Consider the following 22,852-nt stretch of genomic DNA (forward strand, 5'->3'; position numbering starts at 1 on the left):
ATTCTTTTTTTTATCCTACCTAATGTGAGCGATTGCCTGAGTGCCAACATACAATACTAAAGCATTCATCAGCGGGATGTTGTAGCGAGATCCGGGTTCGTTTGAGATTTGCAAGTTGCTACGCAGCTCCGAAAGGAACGTCACCGGTGATCGTGCTTTCAAATATGAATCTAGATCTTTCTTGAAACTGCTGGGAGTTATTGCGGCAGCATAATTCGTAAAGATGCGTGGCGAACCTCCTATGTCGGTCAACATGTCAACCTGTTTCGAAAGATAATGAAACGTTTGTATCAAAATTTGACAAAAAAGACTTGACTCTGTTTACGCAAAAAAAAATATGAAAAACTTACTTTAAGATTGGGAGTGAATGGATCCGGCAGACGCATGTTCCGTGGATATGCCGACAGAATCAGATTTCTCATCTGAATACAGTTCGGTGGTATAACGTCGCAAAAACCAAAGTGATAGTCGCATAAAAATTCTGGGAAGTCATGCAACAGAACAAGCAGCACCCGCAGTGTTCCCTTATAGAGATGTTGAACCGGCTTGGCCAGTTCGGCGTTGCGTAGGAACGGAGCCAAATACTTGAACAACTGGATCAACAACTGCGAATACATGGACCAGCCCTTCTGCTGTGGAATGGACGCCAGGATGCGTCCGATGAATACCCGGTGCGAAATAAGCTCCAACCAGGAATAGCAGAAGCCAGGGGCTAATGATGGTCGCAGAATGTGATACGTGTGACAGAAGGCAGTGATCACGCTGAGACTGATATTTTCTAGCACCGGATCATGTGCACTCAACTCCAGGAAAAGCATAATGAAGATACGGTGGTAGCCCATCTGCTGGAAAGCAGTGCCGTGCAATTCTTGATCCTGCATCAGGATGCCAACCACGATGCCTAAGACCTAAAAAGGGTACACATTAATGCCTAATTAGCTCTAAACACGCAATGCATACAAACCTTATTCAACAAATTCAATTTAGTGCTGGTGCTACCACCCTCCCCAGAATGCTTCACAAGCATAGCAATCAACCTAACGTAAGCATCGATCCACTGGAAGATTTTCGTTTTCCAGTTCGGATCGTTCATGTTGCGATAGGTCAGATCGATACAGGATTGCGTGGCATGACGGAAGAATCTCGTCAGCGGTTCGTCTCCTTTCAGTATTCCGTATACATTCATCTTGTTGACGAAACCTCCGAACGCTTTAATCATGTCCTTCGAATTGGAAGGGGTGTGAAAAATTGTAATCCAGTCTTTTAGCAGGTACTCTGCTCGTTCGGCAAATCCCGGCGGGTCTTCGATGTCGGTGGCCTGTGTTAAAAGTGCAGAATAATGCGAAGGTGATTCAATAGGATAACTAAAGGTTACTCACCCTGGCTATGATGATACCAGAATGAATGTGCGCCGTAGGTCCAGCGTGGGCTCGATCCACGAGGAATGTGTTCGGATCATGATTCGATCGAAGCATTTCCATCAAATGAGCTAAACCTTCCGGTGCTCGCGGATGAGCCGCTAGTCTGGCCAGCAATTCGATTGTATTCAGCAAATCATTGTCGGTAATAACCGTATTTTGACGCTCGTCGATAAAGTACGTCTGCACAAGCTGCATGGCAAACACAACGGCTACGTAATTGTTTCCGTTGTCCATCAGCTGCATCAACATCATATCGTATTGTGGCATGTTAACAAAACTCGAAGAGATCAGCAGATCGACCGCTTCGACATTGTAGCGGATTTCCTCTCGACATTCCAGCATGTATCGGGTGATGGCTTTGTTGGTCCAAATCGGTCCAAAGGCGCGAGGATCCTGCAGCAGCCGCATCACACGTAGGTGAATGTCGCGGAACAACTTGATTTGATCGATATGGTCCGGGATGTTCATCAGGCCCTCCATGATTCCTTCGACCGCTTTATTTAGCAGATTACATGCAGTGAGATTGTCCCGCGAACGACGTGCAATGATGAGACATTCCAGCAGCGTGTGCATGTTGTTGACGTGGACCTAAATTTAGGAAAGGATTTATGGTTATTTTAATTTTGATTTTCTGATATTTATTATCATGCGATATAAAGTATTCGTCTGTGCTTACATGCAATTGAGGTACATTAACTGCGCTGCTAATGAAAACTTCCATTTTGCTGGCCAGCTCATCGTAAAGCACTCCTATCTCATCTGGAGCAACAGCCGCCGGTGTGGGAAACTGGGCGACCGTTGGGAGCGCTTCCTGCTAAAATTTAAACAATCAATTTCCATTTCAGTTACCACAAACCTAATAAGTCTTACCAACTTAGGAGCAAACAGAGCATTGTCACGATCAGTAATCGGCTGGAATCCGGGAATATTCCTGGCAAATTCTTCATACACCGCCAGCTGACTGGGCGACACGCCACCGACGCTGAGACGAATTCTCTCCGGCATCCGTTCCGCTTGATAAGTCAGCACACTGGGATCGCAGTAGCGACGTCCCTCCTGGCGAGCCATCTTACGCATTTCATACTCCGTTGAGAGCAGTTTGTCCATTTCCGGCACAACCTTTTCAATAGCAGTCTTTTGAATAAACGCCGAAACCAGTTCCATGTTATCGGCTGCCAGTTGATTCGCGGCCGCTTCTGCCACTTCCTTCTGGGCCGGGCTAAGCGTAGTCATGAACGCCGTCTTGATGTTGTTCTGAATATTCTGCATCAGTTGATCCCGGCAGGTTATCATCGCCATACCGGCAGCCAGATTGCGAGCAAGATTGTGCGACGCCGTTCGCATCCGTAGCTCGTCGGGGTCCAGTGCAAAGTCCTTTCGGATGATTTGTTCGCATGTTTTAGATGCGATCTTAACACTGCGTTCGACTACCAGCGTGATCCAGTCGGTGATGGTTCGTTCCAGGGCGTTCTTGATGATCTGCTTGAGATGAGGATGGGTGTGCAGAAGTGCAATGTTGGGGGAGTATATGACGTGCTGATTGATGCAAGCGAAATTGGTGATGTTGATGTCCGAGTAGTGGAATCGCGGTTCCGGTGGACCAGTGACGGCTAGCGATGGATCCATTACGGGCATGGCTGGTGATCCAGATGGTCCGGCGGATGCAATTTCTTCTGTAACTTGGATAACTTGGATCGGTTGCAGTTCCTTAGCAGGTTTAGGCTGCGATAGTTGATACTCGATGTTCTGTGCGCGCTCCGGATCCTTCAGGTAGATGGCAGGTTTCAAATCTCCTACATCTATGTTAAGGTTCTTGCATAGTACTTCGATTTCGAACTTCAGATTCAGTTTTAGATCCGGCTCTTGGTGCAACTCAGCAAGAATATTCATAATTGCCATGGTCCATGGATTAGGTGGTTTGAAGACCTTACTTTTCGAGCACGATTCCAGTACCTTGGCAACAAATGGAACAACATAAAGCAGCTCCTGTTGGCCTTTATTGTATGCCTCGACAAGTAGGGATTTCATGTCAATGTCCAAGTGAAGAATAGGTCTGTTTCGACCCAAAGTCATCATTCCGAGCCAATGTCCCAAATTTTTCAGCAGACTTCTATCGGAGAAGTTGGCGATTGCTTTGTCTGATCTAAGCAGGACCTTGATGTTACGGAAAGTTTCCTTCGTTACTAGTTTGTTAACATCCTGAATCTTCAAAGCGTCCAAGAAGTTCGAGTACAGAACATGGAAATTCACTTCGATTGATGCTCGCTTCAAAACTAAATACTGGGCCAACCACACGTAGTAGTCTTTCTGTAGAATATCTTTGATTTCCTCACACTTTTGCTGAAGATTCAATTGACTGAGATTATTGAAGATGAATGCAGTTTTGTCCTGAATAGCATCCGGTGGATTGATGATCTTCTCTTCACCTTCCTGGGTAGCCACTAGCAGGGTGTCGATGTTGGTAGCATTCGCAATGGACTTGACCCTTGGAGGCTGGTTGGTAGTACCCAGTTGAGATCCAAGATTTACTTTGGGTGCGGCCGGCGGAGCAGCTGATGTGAGATTACTGGTTCCCGTGGCGGAACTGGTACGATAGAGCGGATTTCCACCACCTACTCCGGAAGGACCCGGAAGAAGTTGAGTGATTGATGACGGCAACGGTCCCGGTCCGAGGGTCTTGTTCGGGGGCTCTTGACCTTGCGCTCCATACTCGATGTACTCGATCAAGTGCGGTGGGAACTGATCAAAGTGTGGAATTCCATGGACGTACTCGCAGTATTTTGGATACAGATGCAGCTTATTTTTGAAGCGATCGAGAGCCGTGATTCCAAAGTAGTACATCTTAGAGCCTTCCGGCTTCTTGAGCGCGTCCAGCACACAACGCAACGCTAATCCGAGAGCAACGTAAGTTGTTACCAGGTTTCGTTCTACCATTCCACCGAATAATTGAGCAGTGATCTGCAGCTCTTTATCAGGATACTGGGGGAAGAATTTGTATTCCTCGAAAAGATTACGCAGCATGCATTGATACACATCACATTCCCGACGGATGGGGGAATCCTTGAATCGCTGCAACATATCCAGAACCTCATCAATAGACAGTGTGTTATGTGGCGGATGGTTGTAAATTCGTTGGAAGTAGCTATTGGCTTCATCTTCCACCTCCTTGGAAACAGCTTGCATTCCGATTTCGGCAAAATTAGTCTGCCCGGCAGTAGCCATAGCGAGTTTGTCACCAGTTGGAGTTTGTGGCAAACGTCCAATGTTTCCGACGGGTGCCGTCGGAGGCATCGACATCAACGGGAATGGACTATTCGATGGTCCGGCCAGCAGCCTAGATGGCGATGCTGGAGTCGATACCAGATTGCCAAGAGCACTTCCGAAGCTGAATGCACTGTTGCCTGGTCCTCCCAAATTGAGCCCAGCCATATTATTTGCCAACCCAGATAAGGATTCAACCGACGCCCCTGGAAATATTTGACCTCCCAATGTCGATGCACTGAAGGGAGCTTCCAATACACGATGCGGTCTTACAACTCCAGGTGGCGGTGGCTGTTGTTGCTGCGAAGCTTGCTGTGCTCTTGTCTTACTGGTCAAAAGAATGTTATATTGAGTCATGCTCATGATAATATCAGCGACTTCAGGACTCACATTTCCAACGCAGGCCTGCAAACAGGACAAAATAGTGCTCAAGGTCTCCGGAGGTAATTGGGCCGATTTAGGGATCTGCTCGTCGGCGAATTTTCCCATCATTATCTGAGGGAAACGACGCTGCAAAAACTTGATGATCGTCTTCACGAACGGTTCCCCATGCTCTCGAATCTTGTCCGCTAGCCATTTTTCCAGTTTTAAATATTCGCGACGAGATGCGAGACATGCCAAATCAATGATGAATATGAACGATCTAACGTTCAGTAAGTTAGACAAGGCTTTCAAATCTTGAGCAACGTCTAGAATCCGAGACAGTCGTGACTGATCACTCTCTCCACGCAGATACCATTCGCTCATCGAATGCAGAATAATGTGTCTCAGCGAGGGATTAAAGCTGGTGTTGTTCCATGCGTGATGCAAAATCGTACCCGAGTTTGGATGATTGCCGAGAAATATCGGGATTAACGTAGTGAACAATTCCTGGCGAGAGACAGTTACCGGTGGATTGATTTGCAGTAATGCCATGAAAAGAATGTCCGGACACAGTTGAATTGGTATCTTGAAAATCTCCATCGCCTGTGCGTAAAATCCGTTGTCAGCAATGTACAACAAAACGTCCACTAGATGAAGTGACAACCACGATGCAACTTCCTTATTATCCGTTTCCGGTGGAGTCTTCAGCAGATCAACCGAAACACTCGTGTAAATGTGGTCTGCAAACGAGTACAGATCGGGGCTCTTCAAAATCATTGTTATTAGGGACAATTGTCCTTCCACATTCGTCCACCGTTGATAGACACATTCCACGGGGAAGTTCTGCCCCAGACCGCTTGCCTGCATTCCCATTTTGACGATAGATAACAGCAATGCTAATCCTGGTCGATCCTTAATCAGAAAATTGGAGTGATCCAAACCCAAACAAACATCCTTCCAGTTCAAGCTGGGAACCACCTCTTTCAAAGCCTGCACGAATATCTCCGGCTTCCAGGTGCTGTTCTCAGAACTGGACCCGCCATTTTGGCCGTCCTTCCCTTTTCCTCCGGGATCGCTGCCCTGAGGCCAGAAGCTACTAGGCGTCGGCAAATTGATGCTGCTTTCCGAAAGCGACGCATGGGTGAGACACATTGACGAAATGATCTTTGCGACATCCTGGGCGGAAATCTCGCGACCACCGACCTTCAGCAGATGATTCTTACAATCCTCCACCGAGGCAGTGAAACCGTATCCGATCTCCATCACAAGACTTCCCCAGGCCGTATCCATGATTGAAGAAAGCAGCAGCGACTGAGTGTTCGATTTGACCGACTCGGCTGAAAGTTCCGAATTTTCCGGATACAGCAGCGGAGCGAGGATCAATGGAACCCGCTCCCGAGGAAAGTCACGGCACAGTTGCTGTACAAACTTTCCGTAAGTCGAGTCTGATAGACCGAAGTCCAGGTGCTTGTCGTGAGAAATTAACGATAGTATGTGCTGCAGGAGTTCAGGAGATACGTCGTTAAGACTTCCCTCCTGAGTTGGTTGGTTTGTGTCTAGAAAAGAATGAAAATATTTAATGAAAGTCAAACTGCAATCGAGAAATGTTTTGGACAATACCTTGGTCGATATAAGATTGAATGAGTTCGGCAATGCAACTTCGAGCGTTCTCCTCAGCACTTCGCACAATATCCGGATGCGATGAATGAATAAGTGCGAGGGCAAGTGCGGCTTGTTGAATCGGTGAACAGTTGAGGGTCCTAACGATTTGAGTTACTAGACTTGTCGATGGGGTTAGTGTCTGTTGTGAAGGATAAAAATATAATCATTGGAAATCAAAGTTAAATCCAAGATTTTTTTATGTACATGTTATCCGACTTGTCAATATCCACAACTCTTGTACAACTGTTGTACATTGCCATCTTAGATTTTTGTATGGAATTTATGCTCGTTTGTTTACGTTTTGCACTGAAAATGTATGTCCCCCCCCCTCCCCGCGCTGGTTATTCCCATCTACTGACGAAGTCGGATAACCTGTACATAAAAAAATCTTGGTTAAATCTATAATAAATTATATTGGACAATAACTCGATGAGCTCTTTTTCTTTGCATTAGAAACAAAAAAAGGTTTGTTTTATATTTTTACGTGGAATACATGTGGATTTTTTCACAACCATATTAAAAACTTGGCTCAATTTCACATTCGCTTAACTTAAGCGGGATTAATAAATTGTTCCTTAATTGGTGCTTACTCATACGCTTAATCCTTAATCGCACCACCTAAGAAGGTTGTAGTCATGTTCATTATCGGACAATCAAACAGCGAAAATGAACAAATTGAACCTTCAGACCAATTCATAGAGTTAAAACACGCAATTTCACCGTGTGCGCATGCCAGTGTATTAGTTGCACTTGGTGAATTAAAATTATATAATGGTCTATATGGTAAAAAATCAAAGAATTGAAAATTTCTCAAAAATTGTGTGAAAATTGGCAAAATCAAAAAACTAATTTTCTTCTAAACTTGATTGGTAACCCTATTTAACACTTCCATAATTTTAAGGTTAGGTACAATGCAAGAGAAAAGAAAAACAAGAACGAAAGAATTCACCCATACATGAACGGTGAAATTCCTAACAAACCCAGCAGCGAAACGGGAGTTTCTTACCCTTTGTTGCGGCAGCGGATTGTCCACGGCAAAGCAAATGTTCCCAACGAGCTGCGGTTTTGTGAGCAGCCCGACCAGTTCCGTCGACAGCAATCGGGCTTGCAGTGACAACGGTCCGCTCCTGTAGCTGTTGTGGTTGCTATTGCTGGCACTACTGCTGGTGCTGTTGCTCCTGGAATGTCCCGGGGTACTGTTGGCAGCAGCGTCTCCAGATTTCGAACCCGAGCAGGAGAAATCAACCGTAGAGAATAAACAGCGCAGCAAATGACGATCAGCTTCTAATCCAAAATCTTTTACAAACTGTTGTCGGGCATGATGCAAAAATTAAACGGGAATCGGTCGCGTTCGACCGGAAAAAAATCGCACCGAGAAAAAAAGAAGCAAAAAAGAAAAATTAGTGGGTTGGATTCGTGGAACATTTTTCTGCACTGTTTTACACTTTTATCGATATCACCAACGTTCAATAATGTTCGCCAATGAAGGATATTCCATGATGCACGGTTGAGGACGAATTTTTTTCGCTTTTTAGCCACCAAACAATCGTCCAAGCCGTAGCTGTATGTAAAAAGAAGGATCGTTTTGCTTCACTTTTACTTCCGACGATCAAACATGGCCGAATGATTCGCGAGTCGGCTGTCGCCGTCGGGTCGGTGCAGATGATGAGCGGAGACAGCAAGCACCAGTCACTTGCATTTTTTTCCATGCAACTATTAACATCAACGAACGTGCTCCGGTGAGTTCGTCCATGACAATCCAATTGGAATTTCACTTCCAAAATGTCCAGCAGTGAGAAGTTGATCTCACCAGCGGTAGCACCAACCATTAATGATTGTTAAGAAAAACATAACAAAGAAAATTAGCAAAAATGACACGGCGAAAAACATTATCGGACCAAAGCCTAAATAGATATCTCACAGATTCTTTCGAAATTAAATCCGCCTCAATCGCAACTTCGTAAACCAACTCCAAAATTTCGTATCCACCATACAAAAAATATGTATTCCTTGGGAAAGTTGACCTTAAATAAGCCATAGAATCGATTGAGCGAATACAAAGTTCCTCCAAAAATTCCTCCGGAAGTTCCTCCAGGAATTCCTCCAGAAATTTCTCCAGGAATTCCTCCGGAAGGTCCTCCAGGATTCTTTCGGAAGTTCCTCCAGGGATTCCTTCGGAAGTTCCTCCAGGTATTCCTCCGGAGATTCCTTTAACAGTTTTTCTGGAAGTTTCTTCAGGAGTTCCTCCAGAGATTTCTCCAGAAGTTCCTCCGGAAGATCCTTCAGGAAATCCTCCAGAAGTTACTCTAGAAATTCCTCCAGAAATTCCTCCGGAGGTTCCACCAGAAATTCCTCCGGAAGTTCCTCCAAGAATTCCTCAGGAGAAGTTGCTCCAGTTGCTTCCTACAAAAGTTCAATCAAAATTCCTCCAGGAATACCTAATGAAGTTTCTTCAAGTATTTATTCGGAATTTTTCTCCAGGAATTCCTTCGGAAGTTCCTCAAATTCGTCCGCAAATCTCTCAGATAATTCGTTCGGAGCTTCCTGCATTTTTTTCAGAAGTTTCTGGAGCAATTCCTCCAAAGTCCCTTTAAGCATGTCTGTGGAGTCTAGAATGTCCAAAGGAGCAATTACGATTTTTTTGTGTGACTTCCTTCAGAAACGTAAATCTATTACCGTGGACCCCCGGTAATATGACCGTTTTTAATCTGAACACTTTTTAATTTGAACCCCGTTGGTTTGAACATCGTTCAAATTAAAAATGGATCAAACGTCATTTACCACGTGGAATCGAGAGAAGAAAAATGGAACATCGTGAAATGGAACGCAGAATCAAAACAAACCAGCAAAGAGAGCAGCCAGAAACCAGTTTTTCTGATGCTTATAGAGTAACCAGAAGTTCAAATTAAAAATGAACCCCGTTAATTTGAATGAGGTACCGTTCAAATTATCGGGGGTCCACGGTATTAAGATTTTTACTAATAGTCCCGTAGAATGTCCACTAGTTTTGACGTAAACTACGTCTAAGGGGAAGACTCGGATACAGGGTGTAAAATGAAAATTTCAAAATTGGAGACCGTCACGAAATCATGTAAGATTTGTAACGTTAATAGGTCCTTCATCTTTCAATAGATTTTAAAGATTTATATATCAACCGATTCGCAAACTCTCCACCAATTCGCCAGTAGTATTGAAACTTTTGATTATGAACGCTAAACTATTGAAAATTTTAGTTCTTTCATTTTTCGCTTATACAGCGCGTTCCAATCCTTGGTAATTGCCTACTTTTAAGGTATTATCAATTATTGAACTGGGGTGTATGAATGGGGTGGCCCAGCTGCTAGACAGTGGGGTCACTACTTCCTCACAGAGTAGGAGATGTTGCTAAAGATGGGTAGTAGTGAAGGTGAGAATAATTCAAGACAAAATTTTCAAAACGACTTATCTGCTTTTGTAAACAAAGATTCAAACGACGATTTGACGAATCTGATAGCTCTCCCACGCAAACCAACACCATCAACAGGTAGCGGAATCCTTCCCTTACCTATTGATGGTGTTGGTTTGCGTGGGTGAGCTATCAGATTCGTCAAATCGTCGTTTGAATCTGTGTTTACAAAAGCAGATAAGTCGTTTTGAAAATTTTGTCTTGAATTGGTTCAGTACTATATATGATTTTACCCAGTTTACGTCGAGCGGTCGTGTCTTGTATACAACCCCAACATTTTTTTTCTTCTAGGAATTTCTCCCTAGAGTTCCTCCAGAAATTCCACCAAGAACTTTTCCTAAATTAATTTACTACTCTCCAGAAATTTCTACTGATTTTTTGCATATCTCGCATAGAATTTCTAACCCAAATCCCACCCACAGTTTCGATTTTTTCCAGAAAATGTTTATAGGCGATTAATGCTTGTTAATGGGTTAATGGGTCGTTTGCCATCCAATAATTTCTGCATACTTGGAAGTAGATAAATTTAATATGAACTTGACTGAAACTATATATTTTCGAAAGGATAAACTTACCAATTAAAATGATCTTTTTACAAAATGTACGAAACTCATTACCAGGGTTTGCAGAAATCGCTCTCAATAGATAACGAACAACGATAAAAGAGAGGCAAAAATTGTTCCAAATCATAACAAGCCATGATAACAAATTTATCAAACTTGTATATAAGTGCGAAAAAAAACTCCTCCAGAATCAGTTCTCTATCATGACAGCTTGCGAAAAAAGTCTCTCGTGGTATGCTACATATCGTATATGTATACAGAGATGATAAGTGAGAGACTTGTTCATTCTCTTTAGGATTCAATCCCTGCTTATTACCCTACTAGCCCTTCAAAAATTTCCATTCAGCTGCGCGTCGATTCACTTTTGACGGCGGCGGTAGCGTGAGAAAATCACCGGCGGCGGCGTGGCGCGGCGGCCAACAGGTCTATTTTTCGTGACTGAAATGTACCTCCATATCCGTATCGGTAACAAAAACCCAGATTAATCCACCTAGCGGTGATGGTGCCTTTCTCGACCTTCGTAAAATGTGTTTGATCTACAACTTGATCTACAATATGCTGATAAGAATTTCGACATTTTTTTTCCTTTTCCAATCTTTTTGATGTACATACCCATTTTTTTATTTTACCCAGTTATATATTTTAAGGATATCACATTTGGATGTTTGTTAAACTGAAGCTCCGACTACACAAAAAGAAAACGAAAATGTCATTCCCATCAAGCGAGCGGAGGGCAATATTTGTTATGATATAAATCTCGTGACCGTCCTTCTGCCAAACTCCCGTATGAAGAGGGAGGGAAGTGTCCAATGCAATTTGTTGTGAGTAAATCGATTGAGGGTAAGTGCATTAAAAATGAGCTAGAGTTTTTTACGCGCTTTTTTTATAACATAAAGTATTTTGGCCATAATTTTTGTGCCCATAGTCCGATCTTTCAAATTTTCAATAGAAAACAATACGACAGGATCCCGCGTCGAATGGAACTTGTTGCAAGTAAATCGGTTGAGGATAAGTACCAAAAAAGTGAGCTAAACTTTTGGTGCGCGCTCACACATACATACACACACAGAGACATCATCTCAGTTCGTCGAGCTGAGTCGATTGGTATATAACACTATGAGTCTCCAGGCCTTCTGTAAAAGTTTGGTTTTGGAGCGAACATATAGCCTTTTCGTATACTTTGTAGACAAAAGGCAAAAATAGTGTTTCGGCCATAACTTCCGATCCCATAGTCCGACCTGGCCAATTTCCAATAGGAAACAATGAGAAAGGATTCTGCGTCGAATGCAACTTGTTGCGAGCAAATCGGTTGAGGATAAGTGCCTGAAAAATGAGTGACATTTTTTACGCGATTTTTACGTATAAATTTGTATTTTGGCCATCCCTTCCGATCCCATAGTCCGACCTGGCCAATTTTCAATAGGAAACAATGGAAAAGGATTCTGCGTCGAATGCAACTTGTTGCGAGCAAATCGGTTGAAGATAAGTGGCTGAAAAATGAGTGACATTTTTAAGCGATTTTTACGTATAAATTTGTATTTTGGCCATAACTTCCGATCCCATAGTCCGACCTGGCCAATTGCCAATAGAAAACAATGAGAAAGGATTCTGCGTTGAATGCAACTTGTTGCGTGCAAATCGGTTGCCGATAAGTGCCTGAAAAATGAGTGACATTTTTACGCGATTTTTACGTATAAATTTGTCTTTTGGCCATAACTTCCGATCCCATAGTCCGACCTGGCCAATTTCCAATAGGAAACAACGGAAAAGGATTCTGCGTCGAATGCAACTTGTTGCGAGCAAATCGGTAGAGGATAAGTGCCTGAAAAATGAGTGACATTTTTTACGCGATTTTTACGTCAAAATTTGTATTTTAGCCATAACTTCCGATCCCATAGTCCGACCTGGCCAATTTCCAATAGGAAACAATGGGAAAGAATTCTGCGTCGAATGCAACTTGTTGCGAGCAAATCGGTTGAGGACAAGTGCCCGAAAAATGAGTGACATTTTTTACGCGATTTTTACGTATAAATTTGTATTTTGGCCATACCTTCCGATCCCATAGTCCGACCTGGCCAATTTCCAATAGGAAACAATGGGAAAGGATTCTGCGTCGAATGCAACTTGTTGCGAGCAAATCGGTTGAGGATAAGTGCCTGAAAAATGAGTGACATTTTTTACGCGATTTTTACGTATAAATTTGTATTTTGGCCATAACTTCCGATCCCATAGTCCGACCTGGCCAATTTCCAATAGGAAACGACGGGAAAAGAGTCTGCGTCGAATGCAACTTGTTGCGAGCAAATCGGTTGAGGATAAGTGCCTGAAAAATGAGTGACATTTTCTACGCGATTTTTTCGTATAAATCTGTATTTTGGCCATAACTTCCGATCCCATAGTCCGACCTGGCCAATTTCCAATAGGAAACAATGGGAAAGGATTCTGCGTTGAATGCAACTTGTTGCGAGCAAATCGGTTGAGGATAAGTGCCTGAAAAATGAGTGACATTTTTTGCGTCGTTTTGTGCGCACACACACACACACACACACACACACACACACAGACATCACCTCAATTCGTCGAACTGAGTCGATTGGTATATAACACTATGGGTCTCCGGACCTTCTATAAAAAGTTTGTTTTTGGAGCGATCATATAGCCTTTACCGTATACTTAGTATACGAGAAAGGCAAAACGTAGTCATACATTAAAACAAGAACAAACACATCTAAGTTTTTTCCGCGGTTATAATTTATTAGTTTCTTGTTTTACCAGATGTGCAAGCTGAGGATTAAAGGCCGTTTCTTCAACTATAGCATCAACGTGCACTGCCCACACGAAGGGAGACCCGACGACGAGAAAGAAGCGTTCTACGCACAGCTGGAGCAGACATACGATAGATGCCCACTGCGGGACGTCAAAATCGTCATCGGCGACATGAACGCACAGGTAGGAAGGGAGGAAATGTATAGACCGGTCATCGGACCGGATAGTCTACACACCGTATCGAATGACAACGGCCAACGATGCATAAACTTCGCAGCCTCCCGCGGAATGGTAGTCCGAAGCACCTTCTTTCCCCGCAAAAATATCCACAAGGCCACATGGAGATCACCTAACCAAGAAACGGAAAACCAAATCGACCACGTTCTAATCGACGGTAAATTCTTCTCCGACATCACGAACGTCCGCACTTACCGCAGTGCGAATATTGAATCCGACCACTACCTCGTTGCAGTATGCCTGCGCTCAAAACTCTCGACGGTGTACAACACGCGTCGAAGTCGGACGCCGCGGCTTAATATTGGCCGGCTACACGACGGTAGACTAGCCCAAGAATACGCGCAGCAGCTGGAAGTGGCACTCCCAACGGAAGAGCAGCTAGGCGCAGCGACTCTTGAAGATGGCTGGAGAGATATTCGATCCGCCATTGGTAGCACCGCAACCGCTGCACTTGGCACGGTGCCCCCGGATCAGAGAAACGACTGGTATGACGGCGAATGTGAATGGCGAATATGAATGTAACGGCGAATGGCGAATGATTGCTGCAACACCGCACGAGGGCAAACGAGGCACGATATAAACAGGCGCGGAACAGACAAAACTCGATTTTCCGGAGGAAAAGGCGTCAGCAGGAAGATCGAGACCGTGAAAAGACGGAGCAACTGTACCGCGCTAATAACACACGAAAGTTCTATGAGAAGTTGAACCGTTCACGTAATGGCCACGTGCCACAGCCTGATATGTGTAAGGACATAAACGGGATCCTTCTTACGAACGAGCGTGAGGTGATCCAAAGGTGGCGGCAGCACTACGAAGAGCACCTGAATGGCGATGTGGCAGACGAAGATGGCGGTATGGTGATGGACCTGGGGGAACGCGCACAGGACATAATTCTACCGGCTCCGGATCTCCAGGAAATCCATGAGGAAATTGGCCGGCTGAAGAACAACAAAGCCCCTGGGGTTGACCAACTACCAGGAGAGCTATTTAAACACGGTGGTGAGGCACTGGCTAGAGCGCTGCACTGGGTCATTACCAAGATTTGGGAGGAGGAATTTTTGCCGCAGGAGGGGATGGAAGGTGTCGTGTGTCCCATCTACAAAAAGGGCGATAAGCTGGATTGTAGCAACTACCGCGCAATCACATTGCTGAACGCCGCCTACAAGGTACTCTCCCAAATTTTATGCCGTCGACTAGCACCAATTGCAAGAGAGTTCGTGGGGAAGTACCAGGCGGGTTTTATGGGCGAACGCTCCACCACGGACCAGGTGTTCGCCATTCGCCAAGTACTGCAGAAATGCCGCGAATACAACGTGCCCACACATCATCTATTCATCGACTTCAAAGCCGCATATGATACGATCGATCGGGACCAGCTATGGCAGCTAATGCACGAACACGGATTTCCGGATAAACTGACACGGTTGATCAAAGCGACGATGGATCGGGTGATGTGCGTAGTTCGAGTTTCAGGGGCATTCTCGAGTCCCTTCGAAACCCACAGAGGGTTACGGCATAGTGATGGTCTTTCGTGTCTGCTATTCAACATCGCTTTGGAAGGGGTAATACTAAGATCAAGGATTAACACGAGTGGTACAATTTTCAATAAGTCCGTCCAGCTATTTGGCTTCGCCGACGACATAGATATTATGGCACGTAACTTTGAGAAGATGGAGGAAGCCTACATCAGGGAAGCCAAGCGGATCGGACTAGTCATCAATACGTCGAAGACGAAGTACATGATAGGAAGAGGTTCAAGAGAAGACAATGTGAGCCACCCACCGCGAGTTTGCATCGGTGGTGACGAAATCGAGGTGGTAGAAGAATTTGAGTACTTGGGCTCACTGGTGACTGCCGAAAATGATACCAGCAGAGAAATTCGGAGACGCATAGTGGCTGGAAACCGTACATACTTTGGACTCCGCAAGACGCTCCGATCGAATAGAGTTCGCCGCCGTACCAAACTGACAATCTACAAAACGCTCATTAGACCGGTAGTCCTCTACGGACACGAGACCTGGACGATGCTCGTGGAGGACCAACGCGCACTTGGAGTTTTCGAAAGGAAAGTGCTGCGTACCATCTATGGTGGGGTGCAGACGGCGGACGGTACGTGGAGGAGGCGAATGAACCACGAGTTGCATCAGCTGTTGGGAGAACCATCCATCGTTCATACCGCGAAAATAGGACGACTGCGGTGGGCCGGGCACGTAGCCAGAATGTCGGACATTAACCCGGTGAAAATGGTTCTCGACAACGATCCGACGGGCACAAGAAGGCGAGGTGCGCAGCGGGCAAGGTGGATCGATCAGGTGGAAGATGACTTGCGGACCCTTCGTAGACTGCGTGGTTGGCGACGTGTAGCCATGGACCGAGCCGAATGGAGAAGACTCTTATATACCGCACAGGCCACTTCGGCCTTAGTCTGAATAAATGAAATGAATTGTTTTACCAGAACTTTCACAGATTTTTAAATACCACCTGAATTTTCTTTGTTTTTTTTTCTGCTGTTAACTCATTGTTTCATTGACGCTGAAGGTCCTAATCGACCTAAATCAAACCGCGTGAAAAAAACGTGAAAAAAAAACTAGGGCGTAACGTCACGTAGCTTTGCTGCGCGTCACATAGCTTTGTCCGCTGGACCTGTTGCAGTTAGTACTCCAGCAACAACGGCATAATATCAATGCGTCGCCATAGCACCAAATTGGAAAGCGTAGAGCGCCAGTTGAGCAACGTTACAGACAATATTGAACGGTGTTCTAGTGTTATGAAAACTCATATGTGAATATGTACGTTATGTGGAAGATATTGATTTGGAAAATGTATTGGAGGTAACCACTTTCCCTTCGATGGGACTCGAACCCATGACCCTACAGTACGCTAGACTGGTGCTTTAACCAACTAAGCTACGAAGGACCTCCGTCGGCCTTCGCAACCTAGCGGCTACTGAACGAGCTCGAGATTCCCAAATTGGACGCATAGTCAAATCACTCGCAATTAAAGCACCAGTCTAGCGTACTGTAGGGTCATGGGTTCGAGTCCCATCGAAGGGAAAGTGGTTACCTCCAATACATTTTCCAAATCAATATCTTCCACATAACGTACATATTCACATATGAGTTTTCATAACATTGTAAATTAACGTCCAAGTCGGGTGGTTTAATCCCCAGAAATAGGCAATTACCTTTGATTGAACTGAACTTGAGTTGCGTGCTCTTGCCTACGCAATGCGGTCGGGTCTGAGCTTGACGACCGACTGGCAAATAAGCTTACACAACCTCACTTGATCAGTACCGTTGCTGATGAAGAATGTGTATAGCCGCCAGACATTCTAAATACTCACGCTCCTCTAATGTGGACGTGTACAATACACATGTGGAAGTATTGTATTGGCTTGAGAAATGGATTGCGAGTGATTTGACTATGCGTCCAATTTGGGAATCTCGAGCTCGTTCAGTAGCCGCTAGGTTGCGAAGGCCGACGGAGGTCCTTCGTAGCTTAGTTGATTAAAGCACCAGTCTAGCGTACTGTAGGGTCATGGGTTCGAGTACCATCGAAGGGAAAGTGGTTACCTCCAATACATTTTCCAAATCAATATCTTCCACATAATGTACATATTCACATATGAGTTTTCATTACATTGTAAATTAACGTCCAAGTCGGGTGGTTTAATCCCCGGAAATAGGCAATTACCTTTGATTGAACTGGTGTTCTAGTGCTACGGGACAGCAGGGACTATATTCAAGGGCTTGACGATCCCTCCTCAGGCCAACTGCGAGTTGTGGTGCCTGCCTAGAATGTGGTGGGGTTCGACAGTGGGCTCTGTTGAACTTCTATAAAAAGCAGCAAGCAGGCTCCGCCAAAGCGACGCTCAAAGCACACAAGCCCAAGTCCTGGTGCTAGGTGGATCCCTAAACAGATCTGACACGACGGCCCTCCAACGAGACAGGAGGTTTGCGCAGGCCCAATAAGCCGCTTTTAAAAACAACCATTACGAACGACATAGAAGATAATACGACTCGATACAATCGGCAACATACAATACCTAGGCAACGAGTAAAAGATCACGATTGGAAGATTGGAACATGTAACTGCAAGTCACTAGGTTTCACAGGTTGTGACAGGATAATTTACGATCAATTACATCCCCACAACTTCGACATAGTAGCGCTGCAGAAAATCTGCTGGACAAGACAGAAAATGTGGATAAGCGGGCATCGTGCGGCTACCTTCTACCAAAGCTGTGGCACCACCAATGAGCTGGGAACCGCCTTCATAGTGCTGGGCAAGATGCGCAATTAACGCAAGGATGTGCAAGCTGAGGATAAAAGGCCGTTTCTTCAAGTATAGCATCATGAACATGCACTGCCCACACGAAGGGAGATCCGACGAAGAAAAAGAAGTGTTCTATGCACAGCTGGAGCAGACATACGATGGATGCCCACTGCGAGACGTCAAAATTGTCATAGGTGACATGAACGCTCAGGTAGGAAGGGTGGAAATATATAAACCGGTCATAGGACCGGATAGTCTGCACACCGTATCGAATGATAACGGCCAACGATACATAAACTTTGCAGCCTCCCGCAGAATGGTAGTCCGAAGCACTTCTTCCCTCGCGAGAATATCCACAAGACCACATGGAAATCACCTAACGAATAAACGGACAATCAAATCGACCACGTTCTAATCGACGGCAAATTCTTCTCTGACATCACGAACGTCCGCACTTACCGCAGCGCGAATATTAAACCTAACCACTACCTCGTTGGGGTATGCATGCGCTCAAAACTCCGCGGCTTACCGTTGGGCGGGTACAAGACAATAGCCTATCCCAACACTACGCGCAGCAGCTGGATTTAACTCCCCTCTATCACTTCACACCGATCCATTGGAGTTATTTATGGCAAAGGTTCAATCACGGAATTATTTCGTGATGTAAATGGTTGGGGAGAATAGTCTTTAACGCACTTGGCTCAACACAAAAAATCTGTCATATAATCGTTTTTACTAATTTTTGGTATATTTTCGAACGCTAAAAATTAGCTGTTTTGAGTAGGATACCAATATGACAAGTAAATTTTTAATTTTGTTGTTGAGAACATTTTTAGAAATGACAAGTTCTACTTATCTACGTATTCATACGCCCACAGTTTGTACAGCCGATCATAGAACTGTCCACTTATGGTTATAATTTGGCGAAGACAACACTGAAGGGCGGTTTTTACGCGTAGGATACTTTCCGCGTAAATCCCAAAAACTACATAAACTCCTTAATTCGCAAAAGAAAAACTGCGTAAATCCCAAAACCCGCGAGATTTCCGTAAAAAGCGTCCCCATAGCAAAAAAAATTGATTGTTGAATAGTTGTGTTTTGGTACAATCAATTTTAAATTTGATTAAAATATTTACCAATGATTTTTGCAACTATTCGTTTGGGGAATGATTTTCGTCAAAGATAAACAGCACATTGATCATGAGTGGTTCTGAAATTCATGGTATTTCAATGATATTTTTCATCCGAGCAATCACACGAAAAAATCTACAAAAGCTCGAAGAAAAATCAGGTGATATTCTAAAAGTCTCACGACGCTTAACCCTTTCCTTCCCATGGTAGCTGTAGAGCTCCATCAAATGTTGCACCTTCCAACATTCATCGAATTGTTTCAACAACAAAGAGCAGTATTTGGCACAACTTTATGGTTTCATTAGAATGCAAATATAATCAATTTTGAGTAAAAATAGTGAAACTATTGAAAACAATCAAGTAACTATTGATTTACAATCAAAAACTTTTGTTTTTCGTTTTCCACTAATTCTAACTATTCCAAAAAAATTTTGTTCTAGCATTTTTTCCATAGATCATTCCTTCCTTTTGATATCTTCGAAAAAATCATGGGAAAGAGAGGGTTAAGTGAAGCGAAGATGAATGCAACGATGCCTGTGAAAGACGCAAATGTTCAGTTATTGAGCGACCCAACTGACAAGCTAAAACGCTGGTTCGAGCACTTCGAACAACTTTTTCAAGTGTCAGACAGACAGACTTTCGGAGACGAGCCAGCCTCGGGCTGAAAGTCTCCTTAATAAAGACACAAAAAAAAAGAAGTGTCAGACAGGCTACCACCACCTCGATTGGATGCAAGGAATCTTAGTAAAGGTGCCCAAAAAGGGTGACCTGACTATATGCGATATAGGGGCCCTCATGGGGCCCTCCTTAGCCGTGCGGTAAGACGCGTGGCTACAAAGCAAGACCATGCTGAGGGTGGCTGGGTTTGATTCCCGGTGTCGGTCTAGGAAATTTTCGGATTGGAAATTGTCTCGACTTCCCTGGGCATAAAAAGTATCATCGTGCTAGCCTCATGATATACGAATGCAAAAATGGTAACTTGGCTTAGAAACCTCGCAGTTAATAACTGTGGAAGTGCTTAATGAACACTAAGCTGCGAGGCGGCTCTGTCCCGGTATGGGGATGTAATGCCAAGAAGAAGAAGAAGACTCTATGCGATAACTGGCGAGGCATTATGTTGCTGTGTACCATTCTCAAAGTTCTATGCAAAGTTAACCTAGCCCGGATTCAGGAGAAGATCGATGCGACTCTCCGGCGGCAGCAGGCCGGATTCCGTGCCGGAAGATCCTGTGTGGACCATATTGTCACGCTCCGTATCATTCTGAAGCAGGTCAACGAATTCCAAGAGTCCCTGTACATGGTATTCATTGACTACGAAAAGCTTTCGACCGTCTCAATCACGAGAATATGGGGGAGACGCAAGGGGGTTCCTGAGAAAATCATCGGCCTCATCGAGACACAGTACGAACCCTTCTCGTGTATAGTGCTGCACAATGGGGCCTTGTCCGACCCTATCCGGATCGTAGCTGGTGTGAGGCAAGGTTGTATTCTATCATCGTTACTGTTCCTCATCGTAATCAACGAGATTCTGGTAGAAGCGATTAATTGTGAACCAAACCGCGGGCTGCTATGGCAGCCTATAACCATAGAGACCTAAAACGACTTCGAATTGGCTGCTGACGTTGCATTCCTCGCTCAACGGCGCTCTGATATGCAGAGTAAGCTCAACGACCTTGCTGAGCGTCCTCTTCGGCAGGTTTGGTCATCAACGTCAACAAAACCAAATCGTTGGATGTAAACACGATGACCCCTTCCAGTTTCACAGTAGCCAGGCAATCAGTGGAGAATGTTGAAAGCTTCCAATATCTTGGTAGCCAGATGGCATCAGACGGCGGTACCAAGATCGACATAGGCGCACGGATCAAGAAAGCAAGGGCTGCTTTGCGAGTTTAAGAAATATCTGGAAAAAAAAAGGCAGATAAGTGAACGCACCAAAATACGAATTTTCAACTCTAACGTGAAATCTGTGCTGTTATACGCTAGCGAAACATGGTGTGTATCAGTGGAGAACACTCAACGGCTGCAGGTGTTCATCAATTTAATTCGGGCCTGATCTGGCCTCACAACTGGATCTCAAACAACGAGCTCCATCGTCGTTGTCACCAGAGGCCGATAGCAACAGAAATTCGGGATCTGAAGTGGGGCTGGGTCGGCCACACTCTACGTAGGGGCGGAAACGAAATCTGTAAACATGCATTAGACTGGAACCCAGCAGGACATCGCAGCAGAGGCATACCTAGAGACTCATGGCGGCGAAGCCTCAATAAAGAAATAAAAGAAGTCGACCGTAATCTAACCCGGCAACAGGTTAAAACAGGACATCGCTCAGGATGGAGATCTTTCAAGTGGGCCCTTTGCACCACCGGAGGTGTATAGCATACATAATTTATTTATTTATCATCAGACTAAGGCCGGAGTGGCCTGTGCTGTACATAAAAGACTTCTCCATTCAGCTCGGTTCATGGCTGCACTTCGCCAACCACGCAGTCTGCGGAGGGTCCGCAAGTCGTCCTCCACCTGATCGATCCGCCTTGCCCGCTGTGCACCTCGCCTTCTTGTTCCCGTCGGATCGTTGTCGAGAACCATTTCCACCGGATTACTGTCTGACATTCTGGCTACGTGCCCAGCCCACCGCAGTCTTCCGATTTTCGCGGCGTGAACGATGGATGTTTCTACCAACAGCTTATGCAACTCGCAGTTCAATCGCCTCCTCCACGTACCGTCCGCCATCTACACGCCACCATAGATGGTACGCAACACTTTCCTTACGAAAACTCCCAGTGCGCGTTGGTCCTTCACGAGCATCGTTAAGATCTCGTGTCCGTAGAGAACTACCGGTCTTATAAGCGTTTTGTAGATAGTCAGTTTGGTACGGCGGCGAACTCTATTCGATCGGAGCGTCTTGCGTAGTCCAAAGTACGTACGATTTCCAGCCACTATGCGTCTCCGAATTTCTCTGCTGGTATCGTTATCGGCGGTCACCAGTGAGCCCAAGTACACGAATTCTTCAACCACCTCGATTTCGTCACCACCGATAGAAACTCATGGTGGGTGGCTCACATTGACCTCTCTTGAGCCTCTTCCTATCATGTACTTCGTCTTCGACGTGTTGATGACTAGTCCAATCCGTTTAGCTTCGCTTTTCAGTCTGATGTAGGCTTCCTCCATCCTCTCAAAGTTACGTGCCATGATATCAATGTCGTCGGCGAAACCAATAAGCACACATAAGTAAGTAAGTATTCTCAAAGTTTATGTGGTAGAACGAGAAATTGATTAACTCTTCCCCGTAACGCTGGGTAGACAGTAGACACCTGTGTTGTTACGGTGTAAGATCTACCATGGTCACATTGTCAGCTACAGGCAAATCCTGACCCAACGAATACCTTCCCCAATAACCAACTTCGTGGTAGGGTGTCGCTGAGTTGAGGGCCTCTCATTAAGTAAGCGCTACATCAACACTTCCTTCCCCTACCAAGTTACGCAAAAGATGGGCGTAGAGGCGTAGTAATCCTCATGCTTTTGTGATTTTTATCCTAGATTGAAATCAAGGACCCCACCTCATTGATTTCTGATTGCAATCTGAATAAGGATTTCAAAATAAAAACATGAGTATCACTAGTGTTTAAACTACAAAGTATACCGTAACTATGCTAAGCTAGTTGAAATGGATTAACTCCATCCGCGTAAAAGCCTTGGATTCGACTGTTTACGCACCGTTTTGGCTTCGT

General features: G+C 44.9%; 1 protein-coding gene across 3 annotated transcripts in view; it reads right to left on the bottom strand.

Annotated features, from left to right (window-relative positions):
• The window catches only part of LOC134212843 (CCR4-NOT transcription complex subunit 1), a 39,711-nt gene that overhangs the window by 15,428 nt on the left and 1,431 nt on the right, over positions 1-22,852 (bottom strand). The window contains exons 1-9 of one of the 3 annotated variants that reach the window (XM_062691064.1): positions 8,151-8,293; positions 7,714-8,013; positions 6,666-6,846; positions 2,292-6,601; positions 2,098-2,235; positions 1,380-2,009; positions 965-1,318; positions 351-908; positions 20-261 (exon numbers count right to left, since the gene is read on the bottom strand). In XM_062691064.1, the coding sequence (XP_062547048.1) occupies positions 20-261; positions 351-908; positions 965-1,318; positions 1,380-2,009; positions 2,098-2,235; positions 2,292-6,335 (5,966 nt within the window). In that variant the 5' untranslated portion in view covers positions 6,336-6,601; positions 6,666-6,846; positions 7,714-8,013; positions 8,151-8,293. Of the gene's footprint in view, positions 1-19; positions 262-350; positions 909-964; positions 1,319-1,379; positions 2,010-2,097; positions 2,236-2,291; positions 6,602-6,665; positions 6,847-7,713; positions 8,014-8,150; positions 8,294-22,852 lie in introns of those variants that run through there. The other 2 variants (XM_062691063.1, XM_062691062.1) reach the window with 2 other exon arrangements.

This window comes from Armigeres subalbatus, chromosome 2, assembly GCF_024139115.2.
Source record: "Armigeres subalbatus isolate Guangzhou_Male chromosome 2, GZ_Asu_2, whole genome shotgun sequence".
NCBI classification, from domain to species: domain Eukaryota; kingdom Metazoa; phylum Arthropoda; class Insecta; order Diptera; family Culicidae; genus Armigeres; species Armigeres subalbatus.